General features: G+C 42.9%; 1 protein-coding gene across 1 annotated transcript; it reads right to left on the bottom strand.

Moving 5' to 3' along the window:
* Positions 1-2,356: 2,356 nt before the first annotated feature.
* LOC124697743 (E3 ubiquitin-protein ligase WAV3-like) lies at positions 2,357-3,975 on the bottom strand. Its single transcript, XM_047230289.1, has 2 exons — positions 3,965-3,975; positions 2,357-3,932 (listed from the first exon to the last, which is right to left on the bottom strand). Exons 1-2 carry the CDS (start codon positions 3,973-3,975, stop codon positions 2,357-2,359), a joined length of 1,587 nt encoding a protein of 528 aa, XP_047086245.1.
* Positions 3,976-10,657: the final 6,682 nt, after the last annotated feature.

Raw genomic sequence — 10,657 nt, 5'->3', positions numbered from 1 at the left:
TCCTATACCTAACAGACAAGTAATAATCAAATCTGATAAGATTCTCAGAATATTTTGTTGTTCCTCATTCAACCATCTTCTAAAAGAGAGCTGCCAATTTATAGAAGCTTCAACAACTAAAATTCTATGCTCATTACAAATCCAAAAACAATTGCGGGGGCACCTTTTTCAAAGGTTGTGATGTGCACCAAGCACCAGGCATCTTTTCTCCATCACCTATTCTCATACGCCTGTTTTCTGAATAATTATGTTTGACTTTCCTACCAACCAAAGACATGGAACCTCCTGCCATCCATCTAAAAGCTTCAAACTTTTATCTTTAATAATCTTAAGATATTTTATTCTAATTTTTGATCCACAAATTGGTGCATCATAGCATATGTCTCAAGTTTAATACTATCCTCCATGACCATCATTATTTCACTTTTATCAAAATTAATTTTCAACCCTGCCATATCTTAAAAAAAGATATAGTAATATCTTAACATTCAAAGGCATATCCAAATCATCCAGAAACATCAATACTGCAACATCAACAAATCATAAAATACAAATTCTATTTTCAATAATGTGTGTAACCAACCCACATTAAGCCATTTGTTTGGGATTTCCTAAATATTCTAGATAACACATATCCAGCAGCAGTTAACAACAAAGGGGAGATATGGTCACCTTGTTTAACCCCTTTGTGTGTACCAATTTTATTTTCTCGAGAGAGATATTTATTTTAACATTTAGAGTCCCTCCCATTATTACTTGTCTCATCCAACCAGACCAAGTGGAATTGAAACCACTAAGATTCAAACAATTGAGAAGGAAATCCAAATTAATTTTGTAATAAGCCTTTTCAATTACGATTAATGAAGCCATACATTAGTCTCACTATAGATGGGGACGTCCCTCACACTAAAGTTTTTACCAGCTCAACGATACACGCAGTGCAAACTCAACACCTACTAATTCTTTCGAGGATTAGAATGTCCCTTCATTGAAGGAATAATACAACTTAGTGAGAAACGGAATGTCCAAGCTTCAAAATTTATGAAGATACAACATTAGTCGACACGTTTTGGACATGAACGTCCCTCTACGCAGGTCTGAATTACTACACAAATTCCTGTTTAATATGTTTCATATTTAGTATCCACACATTGTGTCAATACTGTTTTTAAACTAGAAGAATTGAAAAACATACACTTAATTATGATGAATTGTATATACAGATATTGCTTGGTTTGTATGGTAGACATATTATTAGAACTAATGTATGTATCTTTCTCCCATGTATGAAAATGACCATAAGAGTCCATACCATTCCAATTACACAGTACAACTGGCGACTGAATAGTCTTGAACTATGCTATCCAAGCCGCATAGTCATTTTGCAGAACATAGAAAATACATGTGACCATGTGTGTAGAACCAATGAATCAAGATCAAGACAAGCTAAGAGATTGGATAAAGATCACGATAAGTTAGGAGTCTGGAAAACATAGAGCCAGACTTCTCCAACTTTGATTATTGATGTATAAACATGTTAACGTGTGTGCTATCTAACAGTATATCAATAAAAATGATGGCCAAAATTTCACCTTAAACGTTGCACATTGTGACATGGAGTGAGTAAATGAGAGGAAGAAACACTGGAACAAAACTAGTATTATCACTATTTAATGTGATCTACCTATTAAAAAGGATGGAGAAATTTATCTTACTTTGATGATTTTTTAAATCAGTGATAACTAACATGCGCTTACTGATCCAACATCATGTAAAAACTATAGTTCGGTTTAGAGATCCAATATCACTTACATGGGTGTTTCAACATATGATATGATAATTGTTTGTCCACAAATTTCAAATTGCCAAAGTTGTTAATTGCCTACATGATTTTTTTTTGAAAAAGCATTTGCGTAGTTGTATAATGAGATATAATGTAATAATGAAACCTTTTTCTATTTCTTGAACACTTTCAACCAACTAGAGCTAAAGAGACGATGCCCTCATATTTGCGAGGATCACTATGCTAGTTAAAACAAAACAAAACGAAACAAAGAAGAAACAAGCAAATATGGAACGGAAGATATAGTATATACAATAAATTAAAGTGACTTAAATTACTAGTAGGACTTCTATAAAGAAAAAGTGTCAGAAGTTTCACATATAGTGCATGAAACTTGCAAACCAAAATCAGGTGCATATATGAACAATTTTTTGCAAACAGAACTCTCAGATCGTTCTCAGAAAAGAAACGAACTTTGTTTTCATTCTTAGACATGAGATCTTACGGATTGAGGCCGTCTCCTCAAGAGAAACAAACTCCAAATTTAAAAAATGTCCATTTTGAAATGATAACTCATAGTGGCACTCCATAATAACTCTGTGCGACTTCTTCTCCACACTCGCGCAGCTTCTGCTCGACAGACGCCCCCCTCGAGCGCCGAAGCATGGCGCGCATGGCCGGCGTCGCGTACGACAGCGTCGCCTCGTCTGCCGCCGCCTCGCCCAACGCCTCAAATGACTCCTGCTGCTGCCTCGAGTTGGCACGCTGCTGCGCGTGCGCGCTCATGCCGGCGAGCACATACGCCCGCCCTGAGCCTTCGTACCTCTCTCGGCTAGACACGCGCTCCCGCATCTCCCGCAGCTCGCCGGCCAGCCCGACGATCACCGCGTCGCCATCCCCCGACTGCGCCACCAGCCGCTCCCGCTTCTCCAATATCTTTACTGCCTCCTCGTGCGCGCCCTGCTCCGCTGCCGCCCTCGCCGCCGCGATGTCCTCCGCGGCCTGCACCCGCACGCGCTCCCACTCCACCTCCAGCGACCGCTCCGCTCCACCTGCGTCCTCTGGCCTCGCCACCACCGCGTTCTCTGCCGTCACGCTGACGTTCCCGCCGGTCGCGGCGTCTCTGTAGCTGCACGCCACGTTCACCAGAACGGTGGAATCCTCGGCGGCTCTTGGCACGGCGAGGAACAGCAGGAAGCGCCTCTCCTCGTCGGCGTACAGCTCCCCGACCTGGACCGTGGCCTCGCGCCCGTCCTCGTGCACGCGGCTCTCGTAGCGGCCGGACCTGACCGAGACGACACGAACCCCCGGATGCACGGACGTGACGGCGATGCGCGCCTCCTGAACCACCACCGACAGCAGCCCGCCGATGCACTGCGCGAACGCGTCCTGGATCACCGCCTCCTTCTCGATGAACGAGAACGTGCCGCCGGTCGCCTCGGCGATCACATGCATCGCCGCCGCGTCGTGGTCTTTGCCGAACCCGAACGTGTGGATCGGCGCGGACCACTCGCCGCCGGCACGCAGGAAGGAGGGCGGGACGAGCGCCTCGTAGTCGCTGCCCCGTCGTCTCACCGCGGTGAAGGTGTCCTGGCCGTCGGAGAGGAGCACGACGCTGGAGACGGCGTTCCTGTGGCGGCGCTCGTCGAGCACCCTGGCGGCCGTGCGGAGCCCCGCGGCGATGTTGGTGCCGCCGCCCGCCTTGAGGGAGTCCACGGCGCTCACCGCCAGGGCCTTCCCGGCGTCCGTCATGCGCACGAGCCTGGTCACCCGGCGCGCACCGGAGGAGAAGGACACGACGGAGAGGCGGTCGTCGGGGCCGAGGTTGTCGATGACGAACCGCATCGCCTGCTTCAGCAGCGCCAGCTTCTGCCCGTGCATGCTGCCGCTCACGTCAAGCACCGTCACGAGGTCCAGCGGGGCGCGTGGTTGCGCGTCGCCTGCCGCACCGGCGTCGCTCATCCCGGGAGCCTTGAGGTGCACGAGCACGGCGAAGCTGTCGCTGGACGAGTTCCTCGCGACGGCCGAGTACTCGGTGTGCGTCTTGACGACCACTGTTCCGTTCGACGCTGCGCCTGCTGGAGCTGGCGGCCGGTTGGCCGTCACCTGCTCGTCGTCATCGAAGACGACGACCGGATCCGCCGTCTGGCTGTGCCGTTGCCAATACTGCAGGATATATGCGCACAACGCATTGAGATCTATAATAACTGAATCGAGTTTACCCTATTAGTACAGAAGGAAAAAATCAAACGTTAACAGAGAATTCCAATATTACCTGATCACTGCCCCCCATCACTGCAGGGTGCTGCGGAAATTGATACGAACAAGTTAGCAAGGTCGCAGTAACCTAAATTGAACATGAAGATCTGGAAGCTTGACTAAATAATATTACTTGTTGGATTACAATGATCAAACTTGTAATCGCAAGTCTGTAGATCGAAGAAATAATTTCAAAAAAGAATCATGTACAACTTACGTGTGTTGCTCCATCCCCTCCTTGGGTCCAAGAAACCAGAAAGAGTGCTAGTAGTACACAGAGGTGCACATGATCATGCCGCATCTTGAGATCACCAACGATTTTCTTGAGATTGAGAGAGATGAGCGCCTCGATTCCTAGCTTGGCATCAGGTTAAATACGATAGCAAGACGCGTCCTTTACTGGGGAGGAATTTATTGTACACACGGGGCATATCTTTTGGAGGTGATTACGCGAGCGAACCAATGAGAATTAGCCACGTGGCAGAAAAAATCCGTGGAAAGAAATAAAAGTTGCCATCTCACCACGCGTGAAAATCACACAGACAAGGTTTGGTAAATCTGGAATTCTAAACCAGAGAGTGGATTTGGTAGTCACATGGGTAGCTACGCATGCATGCAGCGTCGTTGGATATTTTTTAGCACCGTTGGATTGATTTGCCGACTAACGGCAAGTACACGGTTCATGCAAGAGTCTGCCCATATGGTGACAAAAAAGAACTGCTAAAAATGCATGTGCGTGTAACCTACTCCACGGAGAGAGAATAGAAAAATGGTACCGCGGATACTTTGCTTCTTGTCAAGAGATTATTTTCTCTCTCCATTAAATCTATAGCGCTAATCCACTATAGGACTGGAAGACGCTAATTTTAGTAAATTAGGACCGATGGCTTCCATATAAATCAAATCAGCAGCTCATCCTACATCAATCATAATTAATACAAAATAAATCTGAGAAAGATAGAATTTTTTGGAAACAACTAGCAGCAATTTCCAATCTGAGAACATGTACAGAACAAGATCCAATCAAGCATGAAAAGGAATGGAGTCAATGGAAAGGAATCGAAGCTGGCCTTGCCCACACGCGTGAGCCCCAACCCTGCACTGAATCGAGCCAACCGCTTGATCCGGCGTTCGCCGTAGCCATTTTTGGAATCCCACCGCCGGACAGTCCGTCCAGTCAGCAACACTCCGTCGAACGCCGCCGGCCGCCATGACCATCTTGACGAAGACACCACCATTCCTGGTTCTGCTAACGCCAGAAGCATCAATATAATTAAAACATGCTCCTAGCAAATCGATGGCGATCGCAGCATCCAAGAAGAATCAAGCGCAGTTATCTTCCCTCTGTTAGCCCTCTTTGAGAGGACGCATTGACAGACTCGATACTAAATCAACAGGGCGGAGCGGCGCGAGCTGATCTCCAAGGCAGCCGGCGGAAACCAAATCGCGTGCAAGAGCCCGTCCAGGTCCGAGAGAGGCGGCGGAGCCACGAGATCTGGGCGACGCGGAGCAGAGTCAATCCCACGCCCGCCCAGAAAGAAGAAGCAAGAAATGATCCGCACGCACCTCTTACAGGGAGGAGCTTGGCGAAGCCGACGCCGTAGAAGGTATGGGGAGGGGAGTGCTACAGGGGGACGGGGAGACTGCTCGCCGGCTCCATTGCTTTGCTTTCTTTTCTTTGGTGCGTTGTTGCGGTGGCGCTGTTGTGGGCTGGCGGTGAGAACGAAGGCAGCGACTAGTAGCGCAGTAGCCGGGAATGGGGAGAATCCTTGAAGAAGAAAAAGCTTGGTGGCCATCACGGCGAGGTAGGTGAGGCCGGTGACGGTAGGAACGGCGTCGGAGGGTTCCTGGAAAGGAGCTAGCTGGGTGGCGTTGGGGGCGCGGCCACGCGAGGCCAGCCGGCGGCAGCGGTCGGTCGATACCATCTGTTGTGTATTAGGGGTGTGGTTGGGAAGGATAGGAGATGAGTGGCGTGGAGGGGGGCAGTGGGAGGGGGACCTAATCACAGTGCTACGAGTCAGAGAAGCATCACGGACAACTAGCGGTGTTAGACACGTGTCAGCTTTTAGGGGCATGCGCAGCTACCCATCCGGTTACCAGGCTTCATCCGTTCTAAACCATGCCAAGCAAACAAACATATCAAAGTTAGCGCATAATGTCCTATTTGTGAGATTGGAGTGGAAGATACAAAGCATATGCTATTCCATTGCTCACGAGCCAGCCTATTTGGAGAAAGCTTGGGTTGGAGGAATTAATCGATCAAGCTTGTATCAATGATCGCACGAGACAAGCTGTTTTAGAATATCTTTTATGTTCTGAACATAACTTTTCTATGATATTGGGACAGTCAACTACACCTGAACTAATCGCAATCGGAAGATGGTACCTCTGGTGGGAGCAACGGCAAGCTACTCATGGTGAAAAGGTGAAGGACCTAGCAGGTACGGCCATGACTATTGGAGCACTATATTCTAACTTTCTTAGTGCTCATTCTCCTAAACCGAAGTTGCGAAGAAATAGTTAGACAAAGGCCTGCAGACAGATGTTCTCCCAGGCACTATAGGCCCAGTAATCAGTGATAGTTGCGGAAACTTCGTTGCCGCGAGTAATAACAAGGTAAAATTTGTCTACGGCGTGTTAATTGTTGGTCTTAAAACAAGATTTAATTTTGGCTCAAACAGTTTGATGCAACAGAGTTGTATGATGTTGGTAGTCTCAATGTTGGTCCAAGCAATGAGGGAGGACCGGGTTTTCAAATTTTTAAAGGTTAAGTTTGAACATAATTTTCATGAAGCAAACTCGGAAGCTCATGAATTAGCTAGGCTAGCTCGTGGATCTGATCAACAAGTTTGGTTAGATGAGCCCCCGGTTTCTATTGTACCTTTTCTAGTCAATGATGTAACTTCTATTTTGATTGAATAAAGAGGTATGTTTATGTAAAAAAAATCCCCTATCTTTTTAACCAAGGAAATTCATTAACTTAACCTACGAGTACAGCTCAAAATTAATTAATTTCCTTCATTCTTCCATAACTCATGGCACTTAATTGTTTTTTTCTGTGGAGGTCTTCGATATACTATCAAACAGTAATCGATTTTGTTGATAATATGGTATGCTATATATGGATGTACTTTCCATATCTCGGCATCATTATTCCTTGACTAAACTATATGCCTCGGTCTCAGGTATATATCCAGCGTGGACGCCTGGTGGTGTGGTGCAATCCAAAGGGTTTGGGTAAATTAGATGTACCTGTGAAGAAACGAGAAAGCGAGAGAGTGTGAAGTGAAAATGGATTCTTTATTGATTGTGACTGCAGGCTATATATACTAGCCGAACAGACATGGTACATATGTCGGTTTACATCTTTCCGTCACTGTGACAGCGTTTGGACAACACGAGATTCTAACTGCTAGGCAGAATATTCCATAGAATATTCCTATACAATTATAACTGCCTAATTAGCCTGATACTAACGCTAATAACAGTTCCTAACACTCCCCCTTGGACAAACGTTGTATTCCAAGCTTCATTGTCTTAAGAATCTTTATATGTCTTGAGTGTTGCAAAATCCTTCTTTGATCTTGAAATCTTGAGAATCATTGATCTTGTATAGTCTTATATCTTTCTAAATCCTGTGGAAAATATAAGAGGAAAATATAGAAATTTTGATATACCGTGGGTATATTATTCTCTCATTAAAACCTATATGAGAAATCCGTTGGAAAACTCATAAGGAAGAGAATACAATATTTATTTATCAGGTGATAATTAATAAATTTAGTTCTATGAGTTTTCTCCCCCTAAACTTTGCATTCATTTTGCAATATTGTTTTGTATATAAATCAGATCCATTTGAGAAAATGCAAATGGTATTATCTTGATAGATAATGGTAGATGATTCTGTTAAATCTTAACAACATAATATCCGTCTTGATATGATTGCGAACACTTGAAAAAGTGTTGTATAGACTATGATGATAAAATCATCGTCATACACATAGGTCATGTAGAATCCAGGGAGGGATTTTGTTTAATAACTACATGTAAGCAATCTTTATCAGAGTATCCTTTGAATAAAGAACTCTCATAGCCGATTGTACCACACAATTTTCGACTTTAGTAAGTCATGGAGTGACTTTTGATGTTTTACACAATATATGTTGTGATAAGTTTTGGACATTCATATAGATATCCGAAATGAGTGATGCATATGAGTATGAAATCACCGCGTTTATGAACTGCATAGATAGTTATTTGTACTGCCAATAATATTAATATCGAAACATAATTCCACTTATACCAAGAGGGTATGTTACATCATAATCGATGTTGGGTCTCTGCGTGAACCCTTTGTGCTACAAGCCTCGCTTTTTCACCACCTCATTGTTTTCGTTGTGAACGAAAAGTCACTTGTCTTCCAAGAGGGAAGATGATTACGAGGAGAGTCTATTACTGTGGTAAATACCTCTCGTTTGTTGAGCGAGTGCTATTCTTATTTAATTGCCTCCTTCTAGTTGAACCAATATATGAGTACATGAGGCACTCTACCATGGATTTTGGTTCAGGGCCCTAAAGGTTTAGCAATTCAAGAATAAATATTTGTCGACAAATGTAGTCTTTATATTATACGTTTATGTTGAATCAACGAAAATTGTGGAAATAAAATTTTCATCTTTTTAACTCCTTGTGATTTCCCATAACAATGGAGTCAAGGTGTTTCGATTTCCCAACACTTTAGTGTGCACATTTATGTTGGGTTTGGATGATGAGCATCCGTTATGTTTTATTCAACTTGAGGTTGAACTACATTTACTAGTTGAGGAGATAATTTCCTCTATTTCCGCGGATACATATGAGAACTCATTTCTCATGTGACCATGTTTCTCCCCTAATGCTCTCATTTGGGGAGAATAGTGGTGGTACGAGATACTTCCACTATTTTATGGCACATTGCATGCATGCATAATGTAATTTCATGACGTCTTTGTCATAAGTAAATGTATGTGGCAAATTTGCAATGTGTTGCAAATATATTGAACTTTTATGTTCAGTTTTTAAGTACGTGAATATGAGGACTGAATGTCTGATGGCATTTGTAATTTATCGGCATTCTTTGTGGTACGAATCTCCCCCTAATGCCGAAAATGTCCTTATATTAAGTGTAATCAGCGTACGGGTTATAAGCTATTCTCCTGATAGGAGCTTGAGATATTCATGATTGACGGATAATAAATAAATAATAATATCTCACATAGATCCTATATGCTGGAGTGGTGATATTGGTAAGAACCAAAATATCGCAGATAGGAAATACTTGTTTCATTTCCACGTACTTACTGCAAGGGGAAGCAGTATGATATGCAGTTGGAATGATCTAGAATAGATCTGCGCATGTAAGACCGCAGGTCTACAACAAGATGTTGGTATATTAAGAATATGTATAAGTGGTCATTGTAATTTTAAGGTGAGAGAGCTTTAAAATTATTTTTCTCATGGCACATGTGGTGCACATAAAGTCTGATGACATGAGATTTGCAACTTTTAAGTTGTGACCAACATAATTGTTAATAATTTTCTTATCATACCTATTCCAGGATGATCAAGGCAATCTTTCCAAGTCTTGAATTTATCAAGGTTTTGAAAATTATCTTGTAACATAAGGTACGGGTTTTATGTATGTATAACATAATCCGAATAAAGGTATAATCAGAACACAAGAGTGCATTCTGAACTACAATAATAGTACATATAGGGAGTATGAATATGGTTCTTTAGGAACCACTAATTGTTCTGTTATGCCTATTTACGGTCATAACATCGTCCTTACTCTTAGTAAGAGTTTGGAAATGTTTTGTTTCCCTTAAAAATGATAGTAGTGGTGGTACCACTCACTTAAATAGGATTTTTTTTTTCATCGGATTGTTACCCGTAAATAAAATAGAATGTATAGAATATATATTTATTCATATTCACCAACATAGTATTTATGTTACAAATATCAAATATAAATACATTACAGTATTATGTCTGATTCACATAATACAATATACATAGTCTGATAGACTTTTTACATAGTCTGATAGACTTTATTCTACTTATTGGTATACAATATAATATTTTGTAGTAATTTAATGGCTAAATGACATCAAGTGTTTATGGAGTTTAATTGAGGTCTCCAAAAACATCTTGGGTGTAGTCCACAAGCATGTCTTCATCGAGGATGATATCGTCCTTTGGCTCAAATTCTTCAATAGAACTTTGAGATGGACCAACTTGAGAGTTGTCTTGTATGTCGTTGAAGTGAGCTTCAGCTTTGTTTCCATGAACTTGTTTGACTTCTTTGCCATACTTCATGTATAGTTCCACGAGGTGTTCGGGCATACTGCATTCATTAGTACGATGATTCGTACATCCACACCTTTGACAAGTTTGAGAGTTGTCATTTTGGTTATTTTTATTGAAATGACCATTCCCCTTAGATGGACCGTTGGTCTTTTGACCATTGTTCAGTTTCCACTTTCCCTTAAATTTTCGGAAGTTCCTTTTATGGTTTCCAAATTTACTAGTAAAATGAGCATTAGCATGTGCTTCAGGGATTGGCATGGCGCCCGT

Source organism: Lolium rigidum, chromosome 3 (assembly GCF_022539505.1).
Source record: "Lolium rigidum isolate FL_2022 chromosome 3, APGP_CSIRO_Lrig_0.1, whole genome shotgun sequence".
In the NCBI taxonomy this organism is placed as follows: domain Eukaryota; kingdom Viridiplantae; phylum Streptophyta; class Magnoliopsida; order Poales; family Poaceae; genus Lolium; species Lolium rigidum.
This window is presented reverse-complemented; position numbering and strand designations above follow the sequence as displayed.